Below are 25087 nucleotides of genomic sequence, written 5' to 3' on the forward strand. Positions count from 1 at the left end.
AAGAAATAACTAACAATGAGGGTTAGAGTTTGATAAGAGAAGTGACTAATAATGAGGGTTAGAGTTAGATAAGAGAAGAAGTGACTTACAATGTTCATGAGGGTCAGCAGGTAGTTCTGCACATGCTCCTTGCCGTGGAAACGCACCACAGAGTCATCGACACCCAGGAGAACTTCGATGTTGTAGTCGTCATCTCCGGCATGGCGCCGCTTCCTCACCGCCTGTTTAACCTGCCGGGACACCTGGTCTAGAACCACCGGAACACCTGGCAGGGACAGCTGGTCTAGACTCCCTGGGACACCTGGCACGGACAGCTCTGGTTCTGGTTCTGGAGAGGAAGGATGAACAGACAGTTGGCTGTAAACTTTAGACTAAGTTCACTGACAGCTAACTTTTAAGTTAAGTTGTTATCTAGCTGTTGCTAACTTTTTATTTGGGTGGTTAGCTAGCCAACAGCTTACTCATCTTTTGGGTGGTTAGCTAGCTGACAGCTATCTCTTAACTTCAAATTTTAGCACTTTGTAAGTTTGTATGTAGAGGTGTTTTTCGAGACCCCTCTGGCTAGAATGCAGTATTTGTTCTAGATTATAACTCAATTTCCCAGAAACCCCAACTCTCATAGGTAGTCGGCTGGGCATGACGTGATAAATCAGCCAGCAATCAACATCCGCTCTGAATGCCGTCTAGGCTGCGGCAAATTTGACATTGGATGCGATGACAGCTACGTTCAAAATGTAAAAGAAGATAAATTGATACATTGGTTATAAATCTCGTTTTTATACTGAAATAAAAAAAAGTGTATAGGTTGTTAGCCAGAAGGTTAGCAATGTAAGGTTAGCTATAACTAGCTATCTAATGTGAATTAGCGGCCTTACCGTGAACTAGCGGCCTTACCGTGAACTAGCGGCCTTACCGTGAACTAGCGGTCTTACCGTGAACTAGCGGCCTTACCGTGAACTAGCGGCCTTACCGTGAACTAGCGGCTTTACCGTGAAATTCACTGCCTGGTAAAAGATTGGATTTGAATCTGACGATAGCTAGCAAGCTAAGTTGGTAGCTACATTGATTTTCAAAGCGTTGCATTCACAGAAAATAGCTTGGCTTGGTTTGCTTTTGACTCCAATACTTGGTATGGCCCCTTGCATTCTCGAGAACAAGCTGGTAGTCCTCCTAGACTAGCTAGCTAGGTAGATACAGTATGTTTTTCAAACAAATATTTAGATAGCCCACTGCAGTAGAAATAAACAAGTGGTGCTAAATGTGCACCAAAGGAGAAAACAATGGTACTATGAGTATGATGTAGACTAAAATAGACAACCCATGAAATTATTATAATTTGTTTTAATCAAGAACTACTGCATTTCATTTGGTATCTTTACACATTTGTTATCAAGATGTTGTGTAGCCTATTGATTGTAGAAGTGTGCATGAGACCTTCTTCATGAGAATCCTTATAAATTACATAAAATAACATGTACTTAAACAATAAAATATATTCCAAACAGTGTTGTTTACATTTTGGGAGCGAGGAAGAGGAAGGGAGCGAGGAAGAGGTAGGGAACGAGGAAGAGGAAGAGGTAGGGAGCGAGGAAGAGGTAGGGAGCGAGGAAGAGGTGGGGAGCGAGGAAGAGGAAGAAGTGGAGAGCGAGGAAGAGGAAGAAGTGGGGAGCGAGGAAGAGAGCGAGGAAGAGGTAGAGAGCGAGGAAGAGGTAGGGAGCGAGGAAGAGGAAGAGGTGGGGAGCGAGGAAGAGGTGGGGAGCAAGGAAGAGGAAGAGGTGGGGAGCAAGGAAGAGGTGGGGAGCGAGGAAGAGGTGGGGAGCGAGGAAGAGGTGGGGAGCGAGGAAGAGGTGGGGAGCGAGGAAGAGGTGGGGAGCGAGGAAGAGGAGGGGAGCGAGGAAGAGGAAGAGGTGGAGAGCGAGGAAGAGGTGGGGAGCGAGGAAGAGGAGGGGAGCGAGGAAGAGGAAGAGGTTGGGAACGAGGAAGAGGTGGGGAGCGAGGAAGAGGTGGGGAGCGAGGAAGAGGTGGGGAGCGATGAAGAGGTGGGGAGCGAGGAAGAGGTGGGGAGCGAGGAAGAGGAAGAGGTGGGGAGCGAGGAAGAGGAAGAGATAGAGAGCGAGGAAGAGGAAGAGAGAGAGAGCGAGGAAGAGGTAGGGAGCGAGGAAGAGGAAGAGGTGGGGAGCGAGGAAGAGGAAGAGGTGGGGAGCGAGGAAGAGGAAGAGGTGGGGAGCGAGGAAGAGGAAGAGGTGGGGAGTGAGGAAGAGGAAGAGGTGGGGAGCGAGGAAGAGGAAGAGGTGGGGAGCGAGGAAGAGGTATGGAATGAGGAAGAGGTATGGAACGAGGAAGAGGTAGGGAGCGAGGAAGAGGAAGAGGTGGGGAGCGAGGAAGAGGTAGGGAGCGAGGAAGAGGTAGGGAACGAGGAAGAGGAAGAGGTGGGGAGCGAGGAAGATGTGGGGAGCGAGGAAGAGGAAGAGGTGGGGAGCGAGGAAGAGGTGGGGAGCGAGGAAGAGGAAGAGGTGGGGAGTGAGGAAGAGGTGGGGAGGTTGTTATAGGGAGCTCCATAGTTAGGGATGTAGTGGTTGTTATAGGGAGCTCCATAGTTAGGGATGTAGTGGTTGTTATAGGGAGCTCCATAGTTAGGGATGTAGTGGTTTTTATAGAGAGCTCCATAGTTAGGGATGTAGTGGTTGTTATAGGGAGCTCCATAGTTAGGGATGTAGTGGTTGTTATAGGGAGCTCCATAGATAGGGATGTAGTGGTTGTTATAGGGAGCTCCATAGTTAGGGATGTAGTGCTTGTTATAGGGAGCTCCATAGATAGGGATGTAGTGGTTTTTATAGGGAGCTCCATAGTTAGGGATGTAGTGGTTGTTATAGGGAGCTCCATAGTTAGGGATGTAGTGGTTGTTATAGGGAGCTCCATAGTTAGGGATGTAGTGGTTGTTATAGGGAGCTCCATAGTTAGGGATGTAGTGGTTGTTATAGGGAGCTCCATAGTTAGGGATGTAGTGGTTGTTATAGGGAGCTCCATAGTTAGGGATGTAGTGGTTGCTATAGGGAGCTCCATAGTTAGGGATGTAGTGGTTGTTATAGGGAGCTCCATAGTTAGGGATGTAGTGGTTGTTATAGGGAGCTCCATAGTTAGGGATGTAGTGGCTGTTATAGGGAGCTCCATAGTTAGGGATGTAGTGGTTGTTATAGGGAGCTCCATAGTTAGGGATGTAGTGGTTGTTATAGGGAGCTCCATAGATAGGGATGTAGTGGTTGTTATAGGGAGCTCCATAGTTAGGGATGTAGTGGTTGTTATAGGGAGCTCCATAGTTAGGGATGTAGTGGTTGTTATAGGGAGCTCCATAGTTAGGGATGTAGTGGTTGTTATAGGGAGCTCCATAGTTAGGGATGTAGTGGTTGTTATAAATACAAACCCACACCCATCTACATGGAATAGTAATCTGGCTAACCACTCACTAACCCACACCCATCTACATGGAATAGTAATCTGGCTAACCACTCACTAACCCACACCCATCTACATGGAATAGTAATCTGGTTAACCACTCACTAACCCACACCCATCTATATGGAATAGTAATCTGGTTAACCACTCACTAACCCACACCCATCTACATGGAATAGTAATCTGGCTAACCACTCACTAACCCACACCCATCTACATGGAATAGTAATCTGGTTAACCACTCACTAACCCACACCAATCTACATGGAATAGTAATCTGGTTAACCACTCACTAACCCACACCAATCTACATGGAATAGTAATCTGGTTAACCACTCACTAACCCACACCCATCTATATGGAATAGTAATCTGGTTAACCACTCACTAACCCACACCAATCTACATGGAATAGTAATCTGGTTAACCACTCACTAACCCACACCCATCTACATGGAATAGTAATCTGTGGTCCTCTGTAGCTCAGCTGGTAGAGCATGGCGCTTGTAACGCCAAGGTAGTGGGTTCGATCCCCGGGACCACCCATACACAAAAATGTATGCACGCATGACTAAGTCGCTTTGGATAAAAGCGTCTGCTAAATGGCATATTATTATTATAATAATCTGGCTAACCACTCACTAACCCACACCCATCTACATGGAATAGTAATCTGGTTAACCACTCACTAACCCACACCCATCTACATGGAATAGTAATCTGGTTAACCACTCACTAACCCACACCCATCTACAGTTGAAGTCGGAGGTTTACATACACTTAGGTTGGAGTCATTAAAACTTGTTTTTCAACCACTCCACAAATCTTGTTAACAAACTATAGTTTTGGCAAGTCGGTTAGGACATCTACTTTGTGCAAGGCCTACAGATTATTTCACTTATAATTCACTGTATCACAATTCCAGTTGGTCAGAAGTTTACATACACTAAATTGACTGTGCCTTTAAACAGCTTGGAAAATTCCAGAAAATGATGTCATGGCTTTAGAAGCTTCTGATAGGCTAATTGACATCATTTGAGTCAATTGGAGGTGTACCTGTGGATGTATTTCAACGCCTACCTTCAAACTCAGTGCCTCTTTGCTTGACATCATGGGAAAATCTAAAGAAATCAGCCAAGACCTCAGAAAAAAAATTGTAGACCTCCACAAGTCTGGTTAATTCTTGGGAGCAATTTCCAAACGCCTGAAGGTACCACGTTCATCTGTACAAACAATAGTACGCAAGTATAAACACCATGGGACCACCCAGCTGTCATACAGCTCAGGAAGGAGACGCGTTCTGTCTCCTAGAGATTAACGTACTTTGGTGAGAAAAATGCAAATCAATCCCAGAACAACAGCAAAGGACCTTGTGAAGAAGTATCTATATCCACAGTAAAACGAGTCCTATATCGACATAAGCTGAAAGGCCGCTCAGCAAGGAAGAAGCTACTGCTCCAAAACCGCCATAAAAAAGCCAGACTACGGTTTGCAACTGCATATGGGGACAAAGATCGTACTTTTTGGAGAAATGTCCTCTGGTCTGATGAAACAAAAATAGAACTGTTTGGCCATAATGGCCATCGTTATGTTTGGAGGAAAAAGGGGGTTGATTGCAAGTCGAAGAACACCATCCCAACTGTGAAGCACGGGGGTGGCAGCATCATGCTGTTGGGGTGCTTTGCTGCAGGAGGGACTAGTGCACTTCACAAAATAGATGGCATCATGAGGAAGGAAAATGATGTGGATATATTGAAGCAACATCTCAAGACATCAGTCAGGAAGTTAAAGCTTGGTCACAAATGGGTCTTCCAAATGAACAATGACCCCAAGCATACTTCCAAAGTTGTGGCAAAATGGCTTAAGGACAACAAAGTCAAGGTATTGGAGTGGCCATCACAAAGCCCTGACCTCAATCCTATAGAAAATTTGTGGGCAGAACTGAAAAAGCGTGTGCGAGCAATGAGGCCTACAAACCTGACTCAGTTACACCAGCTCTGTCAGGAGGAATGGGCCAAAATTCACCCAACTTGTTGTGGGAAGCTTGTGGAAGGCAATTTAAAGGCAATGGTACCAAATACTAATTGAGTGTATGTAAACTTCTGACCCACTGGGAATGTGATGAAAGAAATAAAAGCTGAAATAAATCACTCTCTACTATTATTCTGACATTTCACATTCTTAAAATAAAGTGGTGATCCTAACTGACCTAAAACAGGGAATTTTTACTAGGATTAAATGTCAGGAATTGAGAAAAACTGAGTTTAAATATATTTGGCTAAGGTGTATGTAAACTTCGGACTTCAACTGTACAGTCGTGGTCAAAAGTTTTGAGAATGACACAAATATTAATTTTCACAAAGTCTGCTGCCTCAGTTTTTATGATGGCAATTTGCATATACTCCAGAATGTTATGAAGAGTGATCAGATGAATTGCAATTCATTGTCCCTCTTTGCCATGAAAATTAACCTAATCCCAAAAAACATTTCCACTGCATTTCAGCCCTGCCACAAAAGGACCAGTTGACATCATGTCAGTGATTCTCTCGTTAACACAGGTGAGAGTGTTGACGAGGACAAGGCTGGAGATCACTCTGTCATGCTGATTGAGTTAGAATAACAGACTGGAAGCTTTAAAAGGAGGGTGGTGCTTGAAATCATTGTTCGCCCTCTGTTAACCATGGTTACCTGCAAGGAAACACGTGCTGTCATCATTGCTTTGCACAAAAAGGGCTTCACAGGCAAGCATATTGCTGCTAGTAAGTTTGCACTTAAATCAACCATATATCTGATCATCAAGAACTTCAAGGAGAGAGGTTCAATTGTTGTGAAGAAGGCTTCAGGGCGTCCAAGAAAGTCCAGCAAGCGCAAGGACCGTCTCCTAAAATTGATTCAGCTGCGGGATTGGGGCAGCACCAGTGCAGAGCTTGCTCAGGAATGGCAGCAGGCAGGTGTGAGTGTATCTGCATGCACAGTGAGGCGAAGAATTTTGGAGGATGGCCTGGTGTCAAGAAGGGCAGCGAGGAAGCCATTTCTCTCCAGGAAAAAAATAGGGACAGACTGATATTCTGCAAAAGGTACAGGGATTGGACTGCTGAGGACTGGGGTAAAGTCATTTTCTCTGATTAATCCCCTTTCCGATTGTTTGGGGCATCCTGAAAAAAGCTTGTCGGAGAAGACAAGGTGAGCGCTACCATCAGTCCTGTGTCATGCCAACAGTAAAGCATCCTGAGACCATTCATGTGTGGGTTTGCTTCTCAGCCAAGAGAGTGGGCTCACTCACAATTTTGCCTAAGAACACAGCCATGAATAAAGAATGGTACCAAATGGGCCCCGTGTAGCTCAGTTGGTAGAGCATGGCGCTTGCAACGCCAGGGTTGCGGGTTCGTTTCCCACGGGGGGCCAGTATGAAAATGTATGCACTCACTAACTGTAAGTCGCTCTGGATAAGAGCGTCTGCTAAATGAGTAAAATGTAAATGTACCAACACATCCTCCGAGAGCAACTTCTCCCAACCATCCAAGAACAGTTTGGTGACGAACAATGCCTTTTCCAGCATGATGGAGCACTTTGCCATAAGGCAAAAGTGATAATTAAGTGGCTCGGGGAACAAAACATCAACATTTTGGGTCCATGGCCAGGAAACTCCCCAGACCTTAATCCCATTGAGAACTTGTGGTCAATCCTCAAGAGGCGGGTGGACAAACAAAAACCCACAAATTCTGACAAACTCCAAGCATTGATTATGCAAGAATGGGCTGCCATCAGTCAAGATGTGGCCCAGAAGTTAATTGACAGCATGCCAGGGCGGATTGCAGAGGTCTTGAAAAAGAAGGGTCAACACTGCAAATATTGACTCTTTGCATAAACTTAATGTAATCGCCAATAAAAGCCTTTGACATTTATGGAATGCTTGTAATTATACTTCAGTATACTATAGTAACATCTGACAAAAATATCTAAAAACACTGAAGCAGCAAACTTTGTGAAGACCAATACTTGTGTCATTCTCAAAACGTTTGACCATGACTGTACATGGAATAGTAATCTGGCTAACCACTCACTAACCCACACCCATCTACATGGAATAGTAATCTGGTTAACCACTCACTAACTCACACCCATCTACATGGAATAGTAATCTGGCTAACCACTCACTAACCCACAACCATCGACATGGAATAGTAATCTGGCTAACCACTCACTAACCCACACCCATCTACATGGATAGTAATCTGGTTAACCATACATTTTACATTTTAGTCATTTAACAGACGCTCTTATCCAGAGCAATTTACAGTTAGTGAGTGCATACATAATTTTTTTATTTTTCATACTGGCCCCCTGTGGGAATCGAACCCACAACCCTGGCGTTGCAAACGCCGTGCTCTAGCAACTGAGCTACATCCCTGCCGGCCATTCCCTCCCCTACCCTGGATGACAATGGGCCAATTGTGCGCCGCCCCATGGGTCTCCAGGTCGCGGCCAACTACGAAAGAGCCTGGATAACCACTCACTTACTCACACCCATCTACATGGAATAGTAATCTGGCTAACCACTCACTAACCCACACCCATCTACATGGAATAGTAATCTGGCTAACCATTCACAAACCCACACCCATCTACATGGAATAGTAATCTGGCCAACCAATCACTATCCCATCTACATGGAATAGTAATCTGGCTAACCACTCACTAACCCACACCCATCTACATGGAATTATAATCTGGCTAACCACTCACTAACCCACACCCATCTACATGGAATAGTAATCTGGCTAACCACTCACTAACCCACACCCATCTACATGGAATAGTAATATGGCCAAACAATCACTAACCCACACCCATCTACATGGAATAGTAATCTGGCTAACCACTCACTAACCCACACCCATCTACATGGAATAGTAATCTGGCCAAACAATCACTAACCCACACCCATCTACATCTCCTGAGTGGCGCAGTGGTCTAAGGCACTGCATCGCAGTGCTAACTGTGCCACTAGAGATCCTGGTTCGAATCCAGGCTCTGTCGCAGCCGGCCGCGACCGGGAGACTCATGGGCGGCGCACAATTGGCCCAGCGTCGTCCAGGGTAAGGGAGGGAATGGCCGGCAGGGATGTAGCTCAGTTGATAGAGCATGGCGTTTGCAACGCCAGGGTTGTGGGTTCGATTCCCACGGGGGGCCAGTATAAAAAAAAAAACATGTATTCACTAACTGTAAGTCGCTCTGGATAAGAGCGTCTGCTAAATGACTAAAATGTAAATCTACATGGAATAGTAATCTGGCCAAACAATCACTAACCCACCCCCATCTACATGGAATAGTAATCTGGCTAACCACTCACTAACCCACACCCATCTACATGGAATAGTAATCTGGCTAACACCCATCTACATGGAATAGTAATCTGGCTAACCACTCACTACAACCATCTCTACAGCACTCCACCAATCAGGCCTTTATGGTAGAGTGGCCAGATGGAAGACACTCCTTAGTAAAAACCACATGACAGCCCGCTTGGAGTTTGCCAAAAGGCACCTAAAGGACTCTCAGACCATGAGAAACAAGATGATCTGGTCTGATGAAACCAAGATTGAACTCTTTTGCCTGAATGCCAAGCATCACGTCTGGAGAAAACCTGACACCATCCCTACGTCGAAGACTGGTGGTGGCAGCATCATGCTGTGGGGTTGTTTTTCAGCGGCAGGGACTGGGAGACTAGTCAGGATCGAGGAAAAGATGAACAGAGCAAAGTACAGAGAGATCCTTAATGAAAACCTGCTCCAGAGTGCTCAGGACCTCAGAATGGGGTGAAGGTTCACCTTCCAACAGGACAACGACCCTAAGCACACAGCCAAGACAACGCAGGAGTGGCTTCGGGACAAGTCTCTGAATGTCCTTAAGTGGCCAGCCAGAGCCCGGACTTGAACCCCGATCGAACAACTCTGGAGAGACCTGAAAATAGCTGTGCAACGAAACTCCCCATCCAACCTGACAGAGCTTGAGAGGCTCTGCGAGAAGATTGGGAGAAACTCCCCAAATACCGGTGTGCCAAGCTTGTAGCGTCATACCCAAGAAGACTCAAGGCTGTAATTGTCACGTTCGTTCATAGACGGGATGGACCAAGGCGCAGTGTGATATGCATACATGTTTATTATACCGAATAAACACAACAACAAAACAACAAACGAAACGTGAAGTCCAAGGTAGACACAAACAACCTACCTCACACGGAACAAGATCCCACAACCCACTAGTGCCAATAGGCACCCTAAGTATGGTCCCCAATCAGAGACAACGAGCGACAGCTGCCTCTGATTGGGAACCACACCGGTCAACATAGATCTAGACATACTAGATCTAAACATAGAAAATACAACATAGAAAATCACAACAAGGAATATACACACCCTGACTCAACATATATGGCTCAACATATAAGCGTCCTCTGAGTCAGGGCGTGACAGTACCCCCCCCCAAAGGTGCGGACTCCGACCGCACAACATACACATAACAGGGTAGGGGCCGGGTGGGCATTCCGCCTCGGAGGCGGATCCGGCTCAGGGCGTGACGACCTCTCACTCTTCGCCTCCCTGTTGCGCCCCTGGTCTGGTCTGGACCTCGGCGCGCTGCTTCCCCTCTCCTTCCTCCCACTATACTCCAAGCCCTGTCTGGACCCTGGTGTGGGAGACCCCGAACCTGGAGAGGGGCTGACGTCTGGGTCTGGACTGGAGCCGCTGACCGGAGCTGGACTAGGCACCGGTGGAGTGGACTGCTCTGGCTCCGGAGTGGAGCCGCTGACCGGATCTGGACTGGACCCCGGTGGAGCGGACTGCTCTGGCTCCGGAGTGGAGCCGCTGACCGGATCTGGACTGGACCCCGGTGGAGCGGACTGCTCTGGCTCCGGAGTGGAGCCGCTGACCGGATCTGGACTGGACCCCGGTGGAGCCGGACTGCTCTGGCTCGGAGTGGAGCCGCTGACCGGATCTGGACTGGACCCGGTGGAGCGGACTGCTCTGGCTCGGAGTGGAGCCGCTGACCGGATCTGGACTGGACCCCGGTGGAGCGGACTGCTCTGGCTCCGGAGTGGAGCCGCTGACCGGATCTGGACTGGACCCCGGTGGAGCGGACTGCTCTGGCTCCGGAGTGGAGCCGCTGACCGGATCTGGACTGGACCCCGGTGGAGCGGACTGCTCTGGCTCCGGAGTGGAGCAGCTGACCGGAGCTGAACTGGGTACCGGTAGGGCGGACTGCTCTGGCTCCGGAGTAGAGCAGCTGACGGAACAGGCACGGGCCGTGCCGGACTGGACACACGCACCACTATCTTGGTGCGAGGGGCAGGAACAGGCCGGGCCGGGCTGGCGACGCGCACCACTGGCTTGGTGCGAGGGACAGGAACAGGCCGGACCGGGCTGGCGACGCGCACCACTGGCTTGGTGCGAGGAGCAGGAACGGGTCGGGCCGTACTGGGAACACGCACCACTGGCTTAGTGCGGGGAGCAGGAACGGGCCGGACCGGACTTGCGACACGCACCACTTGCTTGGTGCGAGGAGCGGGACTGGGTTCCTTTATTAACCCCCGCTCCTTCTGCTGCCTAACCAGCTCCTCTCGCCGTGCCTCTACACTTTCCTTCTCCCTTTTAGCCTCCTGTAGCTCCTCCCTCTGACCGAATAACTTAACTCCTGCTCCCTCTGAACCAATAGCCCCTGTAACATGGTGGCCTCCTCTCCTAACCTGCAGATTCGCCCCCCAAATTTTTTTTCTTGGGGTTGCCTCTCGGGTCTCCGTCGTCGGCACTCCTCTTCCCGTGAGGACTCCTCCGGGAGCCCCCACGAGTTAGGGAACAGAAACTCGTCGTCGTCGTCATCCTCCGACTCCTCAGTATAATACTGTTCCCACTCCTCTTCTCATGGTCGTGGGGACCCAATCTTGAAACCAACCGGGTGCAGTGGTCGGGGCTCTTCTCTCTCGCTCCCCGACCACCCCTTTAGCCCCCCCAAAATGTTTTATTGGGGCTGCTTCTCGGGCTTCCTCCTCGGCCGGCTTCCGTGTTGCCGTTGCTCCTCTCCTGCCTGGGCTTCCTTCTTCGCCCAGGGTCCTTTTCCCGAAAATATCTCCTCCCATGACCACCATTTGCCCACCTGTGACATGGCTATTCGCTCCTCCTGGGCACGCTGCTTGGTCATTGTTTGGTGGGATCTTCTGTCACGTTCGTTCATAGACGGGACGGACCAAGGCGCAGTGTGATATGCATACATGTTTATTATACAGAATAAACACAACAACAACAAAACGACAAACTAAACGAACCGTGAAGTCAAAGGTAGACACAAACAACCTACCTCACACGGAACAAGATCCCACAACCCACTAGTGCCAATAGGCTGCCTAAGTATGGTCTCCAATCAGAGACAACGAGCAACAGCTGCCTCTGATTGGGAACCACACCGGCCAACATAGATCTAGACATACTAGATCTAAACATAGAAAATACAACATAGAAAATCACAACAAGGAATATACACACCCTGACTCAACATATAAGCGTCCTCTGAGTCAGCGCGTGACAGTAATGGCTGCCAAAGGTGTTTTAACAAAGTACTGAGTGTCTGAATACTTATGTAAATGTGATATTTCCGTTTTTAATTTTTAATAAATTAGCAAACATTTCAAAAACCTGTTTTTGCTTTGTCATTATGTGGTATTGTGTGTAGATGAATGAGGGGAAAAAACGATTTAATCAGTTTTAGAATAAGGCTGTAACGTAACAAAATGTGGAAAAAGTCAAGGGGTCTGAATACTTTCCGAAGGCATAGTAGACTGGCTCTAACATACCTCTGACAGACTTCTATGTAATGACTTCTACATTGTGGTCCTCTGTAGCTCAATTGGTAGAGCATGGAGCTTGTAACGCCAGTGTAGTGGGTTCGATCCCAAGGACCACCCATACGTAAAAATGTATGCACACATGACTGTAAGTCGCTTTGGATAAAAGCGTCTGCTAAATGGCATATTATTATGACTACTAACATACCTCTAACAGACTTCTACATAATGACTACTACCATACCTCTGACAGACTTCTACATAATGACTACTACCATACCTCTGACAGACTTCTACATAATGACTACTACCATACCTCTGACAGACTTCTACATAATGACTACTACCATACCTCTAACAGACTTCTACATAATGACTACTACCATACCTCTAACAGACTTCTACATAATGACTACTACCATACCTCTGACAGACTTCTACATCATGACTACTACCATACCTCTGACAGACTTCTACATAATGACTACTACCATACCTCTGACAGACTTCTACATCATGACTACTACCATACCTCTGACAGACTTCTACATCATGACTACTACCATACCTCTGACAGACTTCTACATAATGACTACTACCATACCTCTGACAGACTTCTACATAATGACTACTACCATACCTCTAACAGACTTCTACATCATGACTACTACCATACCTCTGACAGACTTCTACATAATGACTACTACCATACCTCTAACAGACTTCTACATCATGACTACTACCATACCTCTGACAGACTTCTACATAATGACTACTACCATACCTCTGACAGACTTCTACATCATGACTACTACCATACCTCTAACAGACTTCTACATAATGACTACTACCATACCTCTGACAGACTTCTACATAATGACTACTACCATACCTCTAACAGACTTCTACATAATGACTACTACCATACCTCTGACAGACTTCTACATAATGACTACTACCATACCTCTGACAGACTTCTACATATATATACACTACCATACCTCTGACAGACTTCTACATCATGACTACTACCATACCTCTGACAGACTTCTACATAATGACTACTACCATACCTCTGACAGACTTCTACATAATGACTACTACCATACCTCTGACAGACTTCTACATCATGACTACTACCATACCTCTGACAGACTTCTACATAATGACTACTACCATACCTCTGACAGACTTCTACATCATGACTACTACCATACCTCTAACAGACTTCTACATAATGACTACTACCATACCTCTAACAGACTTCTACATCATGACTACTACCATACCTCTGACAGACTTCTACATAATGACTACTACCATACCTCTGACAGACTTCTACATCATGACTACTACCATACCTCTAACAGACTTCTACATCATGACTACTACCATACCTCTAACAGACTTCTACATAATGACTACTACCATACCTCTAACAGACTTCTACATCATGACTACTACCATACCTCTGACAGACTTCTACATAATGACTACTACCATACCTCTAACAGACTTCTACATCATGACTACTACCATACCTCTGACAGACTTCTACATAATGACTACTACCATACCTCTAACAGACTTCTACATAATGACTACTACCATACCTCTAACAGACTTCTACATAATGACTACTACCATACCTCTGACAGACTTCTACATCATGACTACTACCATACCTCTGACAGACTTCTACATCATGACTACTACCATACCTCTAACAGACTTCTACATAATGACTACTACCATACCTCTGACAGACTTCTACATATATATACACTACCATACCTCTGACAGACTTCTACATATATATACACTACCATACCTCTGACAGACTTCTACATAATGACTACTACCATACCTCTAACAGACTTCTACATAATGACTACTACCATACCTCTGACAGACTTCTACATAATGACTACTACCATACCTCTGACAGACTTCTACATAATGACTACTACCATACCTCTAACAGACTTCTACATCATGACTACTACCATACCTCTGACAGACTTCTACATCATGACTACTACCATACCTCTAACAGACTTCTACATAATGACTACTACCATACCTCTAACAGACTTCTACATCATGACTACTACCATACCTCTGACAGACTTCTACATAATGACTACTACCATACCTCTGACAGACTTCTACATCATGACTACTACCATACCTCTAACAGACTTCTACATAATGACTACTACCATACCTCTGACAGACTTCTACATCATGACTACTACCATACCTCTGACAGACTTCTACATAATGACTACTACCATACCTCTAACAGACTTCTACATAATGACTACTACCATACCTCTGACAGACTTCTACATCATGACTACTACCATACCTCTGACAGACTTCTACATAATGACTACTACCATACCTCTAACAGACTTCTACATAATGACTACTACCATACCTCTAACAGACTTCTACATCATGACTACTACCATACCTCTGACAGACTTCTACATCATGACTACTACCATACCTCTAACAGACTTCTACATAATGACTACTACCATACCTCTGACAGACTTCTACATCATGACTACTACCATACCTCTGACAGACTTCTACATCATGACTACTACCATACCTCTAACAGACTTCTACATCATGACTACTACCATACCTCTAACAGACTTCTACATAATGACTACTACCATACCTCTAACAGACTTCTACATCATGACTACTACCATACCTCTGACAGACTTCTACATAATGACTACTACCATACCTCTGACAGACTTCTACATCATGACTACTACCATACCTCTGACAGACTTCTACATAATGACTACTACCATACCTCTGACAGACTTCTACATATATATACACTACCATACCTCTAACAGACTTCTACATAATGACTACTACCATACCTCTAACAGACTTCTACATAATGACTACTACCATACCTCTGACAGACTTCTACATAATGACTACTACCATACCTCTAACAGACTTCTACATAATGACTACTACCATACCTCTAACAGACTTCTACATATATATACACTACCATTCAAAAGTTTGGGGTCACTTAGAAAATGTCCTTGTTTTCCATGAAAACATACATGAAATTAGTTTGAATAGGAAATATAGTCATTGACAAGGTTAGAAATAATGATTTTTAATTGAAATAATAATTGTGTCCTTCAAACTTTGCTTTCGTCAAAGAGTCCTCCATTTGCAGCAATTACAGCCTTGCAGACCTTTGGCATTCTAGTTGTCAATTTGTTGAGGTAATCTGAAGGGATTTCACCCCATGCTTCCTGAAGCACCTCCCACAAGTTGGATTGGCTTCATGGGCACTTCTTACGGTCAAGCTGCTCCCACAACAGCTCAATAGGGTTGAGATCCGGTGACTGTGCTGGCCACTCCATTATAGACAGAATACCAGCTGACTGCCTCTTCCCTAAATAGTTATTGCATAGTTTGGAGCTGTGCTTTGGGTCATTGTCCTGTTGTAGGAGGAAATTGGCTCCAATCAAGCGCCGTCCACAGGGTATGGCATGGCGTTGCAAAATGGAGTGATAGCCTTAATTCTTCAAGATCCCTTTTACCCTGTACATATCTCCCACTTTACCACCACCAAAGCACCCCCAGACCATCACATTGCCTCCACCATGCTTGACAGATGGCATCAAGCACTCCTCCAGCATCTTTTCATTTGGTCTGCGTCTCACAAATGTTCTTCTTTGTGATCCGAACACCTCAAATGATTTGTCTGTTCATAACACTTTTTTCCAATCTTCTTCTGTCCAGTGTCTGTGTTCTTTTGCCCATATTAATATTTTATTTTTATTGGCCAGTCTGAGATATGGCTTTTTCTTTGCAACTCTGCCTAGAAGGTCAGCATCCCGGAGTCGCCTCTTCACTGTTGACTTTGAGACTGGTGTTTTGAGGGTACTATTTAATGAAGCTGCCAGTAGAGGACCTGTGAGGCGTCTGTTTCTCAAACTAGACACTAATGTATTTGTCCTCTTGCTCAGTTGGGCACCGGGGCCTCCCACTCCTCTTTCTTTCTGGTTAGAGCCAGTTTGTGCTGTTCTGTGAAGGGAGTAGTACACAGCGTTGTATGAGATCTTCAGTTTCTTGGCAATTCATTTCTCAGAACAAGAATAGACTGACGAGTTTCAGAAGAAAGTTCTTTGTTTCTGGACATTTTGAGCGTGTAATTGAACCCACAATTGCTGATGCTCCAGATACTCAACTAGTCTCAAGAAGGCCTGTTTTATTGCTTCTTTAATCAGCACAACAGATTTTAGCTGTGCTAACATAATTGCAAAAGGGTTTTCTAATAATCAATTAGCCTTTTAAAATGATAAACTTGGATTAGCAACACAACGTGCCATTGGAACACAGGACTGATGGTTGCTGATAATGGGCCTCTGTACGCTTATGTAGATATTCCATAAAAAAATCATCAGTTTCCAGCTACAATAGCCATTTACAACATTAACAATGTCTACACTGTATTTCTGATCAATTTGATGTTATTTTAATGGACAAAGAAATTGCTTTTCTTTCGAAAACAAGGACATTTCTAAGTGACCCCAAACTTTTGAACTGTAGTGTGTATATATATATACAGTGGGGAGAACAAGTATTTGAAACATTGCCGATTTTGCAGGTTTTCTTACTTACAAAGCATGTAGAGGTCTGTAATTTTTATCATAGGTACACTTCAACTGTGAGATACGGAATCTAAAACTAAAATCACATTTTATGATTTTTAAGTAATTAATTTGCATTTTATTGCATGACATAAGTATTTGATCACCTACCAACCAGTAAGAATTCCGGCTCTCACAGACCTGTTAGTTTTTCTTTAAGAAGCCCTCCTGTTCTCCACTCATTACCTGTATTAACTGCACCTGTTTGAACTTGTTACCTGTATAAAAGACACCTGTCCACACACTCAATCAAACAGACTCCAACCTCTCCACAATGGCCAAGACCAGAGAGCTGTGTAAGGACATCAGTGATAAAATTGTAGACCTGCACAAGGCTGGGATGGGCTACAGGACAATAGGCAAGCAGCTTGGTGAGAAGGCAACAACTGTTGGCGCAATTATTAGAAAATGGAAGAAGTTCAAGATGACGGTCAATCACCCTCGGTCTGGGGCTCCATGCAAGATCTCACCTCGTGGGGCATCAATGATCATGAGGAAGGTGAGGGATCAGCCCAGAACTATACGGCAGGACCTGGTCAATGACCTGAAGAGAGCTGGGACCACAGTCTCAAAGAAAACCATTAGCAACGCACTACACCGTCATGGATTAAAATCCTGCAACGCACGCAAGGTCCCCCTGCTCAAGCCAGCGCATGTCCAGGCCCGTCTGAAGTTTGCCAATGACCATCTGGATCATCCAGAGGAGGAATGGGAGACGGTAATGTGGTCTGATGAGACAAAAATAGAGCTTTTGGTCTAAACTCCACTCGCCGTGTTTGGAGGAAGAAGAAGGATGAGTACAACCCCAAGAACACCATCCCAACCGTGAAGCATGGAGGTGGAAACATCATTCTTTGGGGATGCTTTTCTGCAAAGGGGACAGGACGACTGCACCGTATTGAGGGGAGGATGGATGGGGCCATGTATCGCGAGATCTTGGCCAACAACCTCCTTCCCTCAGTAAGAGCATTGAAGATAGGTCGTGGCTGGGTCTTCCAGCATGACAACGACCCAAAATACACAGCCAGGGCAACTAAGGAGTGGCTCCGTAAGAAGCATCTCAAGGTCCTGGAGTGGCCTAGCCAGTCTCCAGACCTGAACCCAATAGAAAATTTTGGGAGGGAGCTGAAAGTCCGTATTGCCCAGCGATAGCCCCGAAACCTGAAGGATCTGGAGAAGGTCTGTATGGAGGAGTGGGCCAAAATCCCTGCTGCAGTGTGTGCAAACCTGGTCAAGACCTACAGGAAACTTATGATCTCTGTAATTGCAAACAAAGGTTTCTGTACCAAATATTAAGTTCTGCTTTTCTGATGTATCAAATACTTATGTCATGCAATAAAATGCAAATTAATTACTTAAAAATCATACAATGTGATTTTCTGGATTTTTGTTTTAGATTCCGTCTCTCACAGTTGAAGTGTACCTATGATAAAAATTACAGACCTCTACATGCTTTGTAAGTAGGAAAACCTGCAAAATCGGCAGTGTATCAAATACTTGTTTTCCCCACTGTATAAGCATACACACACAGTTTACCTTCCAGTTGGTAATCCAGTGAGATGTCAGAGGGGGCTTGTAGAACAGCAGATCTCCTGTAGACAACATGGACTCTGCCCTGGTCCTCATGTTCCTGAGTCCCTCTCTCCAACGGCTCAATGAAGTACTCATCTGAGTCTGTCCGGATCATTCCAGCCTGAAGAGAGAGAGGAACAAGTCAGAGAGAATATATATGGCCAAATGGGGGATTCTACAGAAGTGATGCGTAGTCACTTTGCCCTGCCTTCATGTATATATCTACCTCAAATACCTTATTATTTTCTATCCTGATGCCTAGTCACTTTACCCTGCCTTCATGTACATATCTACCTCAAATACCTTATTATTATCTATCCTGATGCCTAGTCACTTTACCCTGCCTTCATGTACATATCTACCTCAAATACCTTATTATTATCTATCCTGATGCCTTGTCACTTTACCCTGCGTTCATGTACATACACTACATGACCAAAAGTATGTGGACACCTGCTCGTCGAACATCTCATTCCAAAATCATGGGCATTAATCTGGAGTTGGTCCCCCCTTTGCTGCTATAACAGCCTCCACTCTTCTGGGAAGACTTTCCACTAGATGTTGGACTTGCTTCCATTCAGCCATAAGAGCATTAGTGAGGTTGGGCACAGATGTTGGGCGATTAGGCCTGGCTCGCAGTCGGCGTTCCAATTCATCCCAAAAGTGTTTGATGGGGTTGAGGTCAAGGTCTGTGCAGGCCAGTCAAGTTCTTCCACACCAATCTCGACAAACCATTTCTGTATGGACCTCACTTTGTGCACGGGGGCATTGTCATGCTGAAACAGGAAAGGGCCTTCCCCAATCTGTTGCCACAAAGTTGGAAACCCAGAATCATCTAGAATGTCATTGTATGCTGTAGCGTTAAGATTTCCCTCCACTGGAACTAAGGGGCCTAGCCCGAACCATGAAAAACAGCCCCAGACCATTATTCCTCCTCCACCAAACTTTACAGTTGGCACTATGCATTGGGGCAGGTAGCGTTCTCCTGGCATCCACCAAACCCAAATTAGTCTGTCGGACTGCCAGATGGTGAAGCGTGATTCATCACACCAGAGGAAGTGTTTCCAGTCCATTGGCGGTGAGCTTTACACCACTCCAGCCAACGCTTGGCATTGTTCATGGTGATCTTAGTCTTGTGTGCGGCTGCTCGGCCATGGAAACCCATTTCATGAAGCTCCCGACAAACAGTTATTGTGCTGACGTTGCTTCCAGAGGCAGTTTGGAACTCAGTAGTGAGTGTTGCAACCGAGGACAGACTATTTTGTAAGCGCTGGACCTGTTCTGTGAGCTTGTGTGGCCTACCACTTCGCGGCTGAGTCGTTGTTGCTCCCAGACGTTTCCACTTAATAATAATATAATAATATGCCATTTAGTAGACGCTTTTATCCTAAGCGACTTACAGTCATGTGTGCATACATTTTTACGTATGGGTGGTCCCGGGGATCGAACCCACTACCCTGACGTTACAAGCGCCGTGCTCTACCAATTGAGCTACAGAGGACCACTTCACAATAACAGTACTTACAGTTGACCGGGGCAGCTCTAGCAGGGCAGACATTTCATGAACTGACTTGTTGGAAAGGTGGCATCCTATGACGGTGCCACATTGAAAGTCACTGAGCTCTTCAGTAAGGCCATTCTACTGACAATGTTTGTCTATGGAGATTGCATGGCTGTGTGCTCGATTTTGTACCTGTCAGCGATGGGTGTGGCAGAAATAGCCGAATCCACTAATTTGAATGGGTGTCCACATACTGCTGTATATACAGTGTATCTACCTCAAACCTCATACCACTGCACATTGATCTGGTACTGGTACTCCCTGTATATAGTTCCACATTGATCTGGTACTCCCTGTATATAGCTCCACATTGATCTGGTACTGGTACTCCCTGTATATAGTTCCACATTGATCTGGTACTTCCTGTATATAGCTGCACATTGATCTGGTACTGGTACTTCCTGTATATAGCTCCACATTGATCTGGTACTGGTACTCCCTGTATATAGCTCCACATTGATCTGGTACTCCCTGTATATAGCTCCACATTGATCTGGTACTGGTATTCCCTGTATATAGCTCCACATTGATCTGGTACTGGTACTCCCTGTATATAGCTCCACATTGATCTGGTACTTCCTGTATATAGCCCCACATTGATCTGGTACTGGTACTCCCTGTATATAGTTCCACATTGATTTGGTACTGGTACTCCCTGTATATAGCTCCACATTGATCTGGTACTGGTACTCCCTGTATATAGTTCCAAATTGATCTGGTACTTCCTGTATATAGCTCCACATTGATCTGGTACTGGTACTCCCTGTATATAGTTCCACATTGATCTGGTACTGGTACTCCCTGTATATAGTTCCACATTGATCTGGTACTGGTACTCCCTGTATATAGTGTGATGTCACGAGAGGCTACACAGCTTTCAGCGGGATTGCTCAAGTAGTGCAAGGAGACCAGGTTCAACCAAAACAAGGATTTTATTAAAGGTCTTGGGAAACTAACGAAAGTATAACACAATTCTGTTCTCTGGTGGCTCTTTAAGGGTTAACAGTTCAGGGATGTCTCTTCCACATCCAAAATCATAACTCTCCCTCGCTCAAATAACTTTTCCCCAGTCTTACTGTATTCCACGTTGCAGCTAGTGGCCAACCCAGCAAAAAGTCCTTCCAAATGTCTCTCACGTATTTCCACCGGTGTATATATCCAAAGGTGAGTATTTCCCAAAGGTAAGTATCTCCAAATCCTTATATTCCTCATGGAAGTGGACGTGCAGCACTCTTGTCCTCCAGAGAGCCCAGCTTGGAGACCGTGTCTCTTCCTTCAACAAACCTTCCGCTCATCAGCTCCTGATTGGTTTCAGCTGCGTGGGAAGATTGGCCATAGAGGGTTGGAGTTCCCGACCATACCAGCAGATGGAGCCATAGCTGTCTGGGTTTGCAGCCACCTCAGGGGGATGTAACGTCCCTCCAGGACACAGCCTCTCGTGACATCACACATCCCCCTCCTCGGGACCGACGTCCTCGTCGGGTAAAGGCAGCGAAGAAGGCATCACGCCGGGAGAGGGCGTCCGCATTGCCGTGGTGCTTGCCAGCCCTGTGGACAACAGAAAAGTTAAACGGTTGCAAGCTCAAAAACCATCTGGTTACTCTACTGTTTGATTCCTTGTTCTTGGCCATCCACTGCAGAGGGGCGTGATCAGATACCACCATGAAACGTCGGCCCAGGAGATAGAACCGAAGGGACTCCAGGGCCCAGACTACAGCCAGACATTCTTTCTCCACCGTTGAATAGTTCTTCTCTCTTGGAAGTAACTTTCTGCTTAGGTAGAGAATGGGATGTTCTTCACCGTCATGTGCCTGGGTGAGGACAGCACCCAGACCCACCTCCGAAGCATCCGCTTGGACAATGAATTCCTTCTTGAAGTCTGGTGCCACCAGGATCGGACTGGAGCAGAGTGCTCGCTTCAGGTTGAGGGAAAGCGCCTCCGCCGCAGGGTTCCACTTCACCATTCGTGAGTGGCGTTTGGTCGTCAGCTCCGTCAACGGTGCAGCTATGGTAGCAAAATCTGCAATAAAGCGTCTATAGTAGCCAGCGAGGCCCAAAAATGACCTTACTTGCTTCTTGTTGATGGGCTGCGGCCAGTCCTGTATGGCCCGCAGTTTGGCTTCCTGTGGTTTGACCAACCCCCGCCCAATGGTGTACCCCAGGTAGTTTGTCTCACTGAAGGCCACCTTGCACTTCTTCGGGTTTGCCGTGAGCCCTGCTTCCCTGAGCGAATCCAGCACCGCTTGTACCCGGGGTAGGTGGCTGGCCCAATCCTGACTTTGTATAACAACATCATCCAAATAAGCCGCTGCGTGCCTCTTGTGGGGCGCAAGGACTCGATCCATCAGGCGTTGGAACGTGGCAGGTGCCCGTGGAGACCAAACGGAAGTCGGGTATACTGGTAGAGCCCCTCCGGGGTGGCAAAGGCTGTCTTCTCCTTAGACGCCGGGGTCAAGGGCACCTGCCAGTAGCCTTTTGTGAGATCAAGAGTGGTTAGGAAACGAGCATGCCCCAAGGAGTCTATTAAATCATCGACACGAGGCATTGGGTATGCATCAAATTCAGACACTTCATTCAACTTTCGATAGTCATTACAAAATCGTACTGAACCGTCTGGCTTGGGAACTAGTACGATGGGACTTGCCCAGGCACTGTGGGACTCCTCGATTACTCCCAACTCCCGCATCTTCCTTACCTCCTTCTGTATAACCACTTTACGAGCCTCTGGCACGCGGTACGGGCGCTGGTTTACCGTTCGGCCAGGCATGGTGCGGATCTCATGTTGGACCACCTCTGTGTGACCGGGAAGGGAGGAGAAGACATCCTGGTTCTGCTCCACGAGTTCCAGGGCCATCTGTCGTTGATGTGGGGACAGATTTGGACCCAGCTGAACCTCTTCTCGCGCCGGTTCCTGGGTCTCTGTGGGGGTAGAGAGCTGAACAGCGCCTCTCTGGCGTGCCACTTCTTTAAAAGGTTAACATGATAAATCTGCTCAGTTTTCCTTTTATCTGGTTGCCTCACCTTGTAGTTTACTTCTCCCATGCGTTCAATGACCTCATATGGTCCTTGCCAGGTTGCCAGGAATTTGCACTCAACGGTTGGCACCAGGACCAGCACTCTGTCCCCCGGCTTAAACTCCCTGGGTTGAGCAGATCTGTTGTAGGAGGCTTGCTGTTGCCGCTGACTGGCCTCCAGGTGTTCCCGCATCATGGGATAGATGGCCTTCATTCTCTCCCTCATAGCCCCCTACATGGTCGATCAGTGTCCGCTGTTGGCATGGCTGCTCCTCCCAGGCCTCCTTGGCGATGTCGAGCAGTCCTCTGGGTCTGTAGGAAAGCAAGAGCTCAAAGGGTGAAAAACCAGTAGAAGACTGAGGTACCTCTCTCACTGCAAATAATATGTATGGTAACAGCTGATCCCAGTTGCGCCCATCTTCCCCTACCGCTTTCCGCAGCATGGATTTTAGTGTTTTGTTAAAACGTTCGACTAGGCCATCTGTCTGGGGGTGGTAGACCGAGGTTCTCAGCTGTTTGATTTTCAGTAAAGCACAGAGTTCTTTCATCACCCTGGACATGAATGGCGTCCCTTGGTCCGTCAATATCTCTTTTGGGATTCCCAGACTAGTTGAGAGACGGAACAGCTCCTTGGCGATTTGTCTGGATGTAGCCTTCCTCAGCGGAATGGCCTCCGGGTACCGGGACGCATAGTCCAGAATGACCAGAATGTATTGATGTCCCCTGGCACTTTTCGGTAAGGGCCCGACTATGTCTAATCCAATCCTCTCAAAAGGAGTTTCGATAATGGGCAAGGGAATGAGCGGGTTTCTATATGTGGGCTTTGGCGCAACCTGCTGACACTCAGGGCAACTACGGCAGTAGTTCTCTATCTCTTTGTGTACTCCTGGCCAAAAGAAACGTTGCATGATTCTTTCCTTAGTCTTCTCTACCCCCAAGTGGGCCCCTAGCGGGTGTGTGTGGGCTAGGTTCATCGGCTGGTTTCCCACACTGCCAGGAGATATGTCCCATCTCCCCACACCGGTAACACTGTCGAGTTTCCCCCTCCTGGTGTACTCTTCTTGGACCCGCCTGGTTTCTGGCTCCCCCTGGAGCCGGGATAAGTCCTGACGTGGCTGGGTTCGAGACCTTGGGGTCCTTTGGACGGGTTCTTCCCATTTGTGGTGGGGCCGCCCTCCTGGGGTCTTTTCGGGAAGCATTCAGCATCTCCGCTGTGGCCTGGTACTTTTCCACAGCTTCCACGGTCAGATCAGCCGTGGTCAAGGCCTGTTGACTGATGAACCGTTTTGCCTCATAAGGCAGGGGCGCGTAGGTAACGATCCACCACAACGGCCTCCACCACCGCCGCTGCTGTATTCCTCTGCGGATCCAGCCATTTCCTTGCGATTCGGACAAGTTCATGCATCTGCGCCCGAGGAGGTTGGTCTGGTTGGAAGGTCCAGCTGTGAAAGCGCTGGGCCATACCAAACTTTGTGAGTCCATATCTGCTGAGGATCTCAGACTTCAGGGCATCATAGTCAGTAACCTGGTCAGGGCCCAGGTCCCGGACAGCATTCAGCGATTCCCCGGTTAGAAAGGGGGCTAACAGACCAACCCACTGTTGCTTGGGCCAGGCTTCCCTAGTGGCCGTGGCCTCAAATGCATGCAGGTATGCCTCAATGTCATCGGTAGCTCCCATCTTAGATATAAAGTCACTTGCCTTTATTGGGCGGGTATTTTGGACAACCCTCTGTCTCTGCAACTGCAATTCCTCTGCCTTCAGAAGGTTGGCTTTCTTTTGCTCCTCCAAGAGAGCCACGTTTGCTTGCATCTGGGCTTGCTGGCCAGCAACAAGGGCTTTCAATATGTCCTCCATTTCAGTCGGCGGGGAGCCTACGGCCAACTTGGAAAACTGGGTGATCAAACCTTCGGTAGCCTCCTCTGACATGCACTATTAACGCTTG

General features: G+C 46.8%; 1 protein-coding gene across 1 annotated transcript in view; it reads right to left on the reverse strand.

Moving 5' to 3' along the window:
- adamts3 (ADAM metallopeptidase with thrombospondin type 1 motif, 3) overlaps positions 1–25087 on the reverse strand; it is a 384520-nt gene that overhangs the window by 281656 nt on the left and 77777 nt on the right. Inside the window, exons 4-5 of the mRNA XM_041869483.2 lie at positions 18534–18690; positions 90–328 (exon numbers count right to left, since the gene is read on the reverse strand). Coding sequence (XP_041725417.2) covers positions 90–328; positions 18534–18690 — 396 coding nt within the window. The remainder of the gene's footprint in view (positions 1–89; positions 329–18533; positions 18691–25087) is intronic.

The sequence above is a fragment of the Coregonus clupeaformis genome, unplaced genomic scaffold (assembly GCF_020615455.1).
Source record: "Coregonus clupeaformis isolate EN_2021a unplaced genomic scaffold, ASM2061545v1 scaf0250, whole genome shotgun sequence".
NCBI classification, from domain to species: domain Eukaryota; kingdom Metazoa; phylum Chordata; class Actinopteri; order Salmoniformes; family Salmonidae; genus Coregonus; species Coregonus clupeaformis.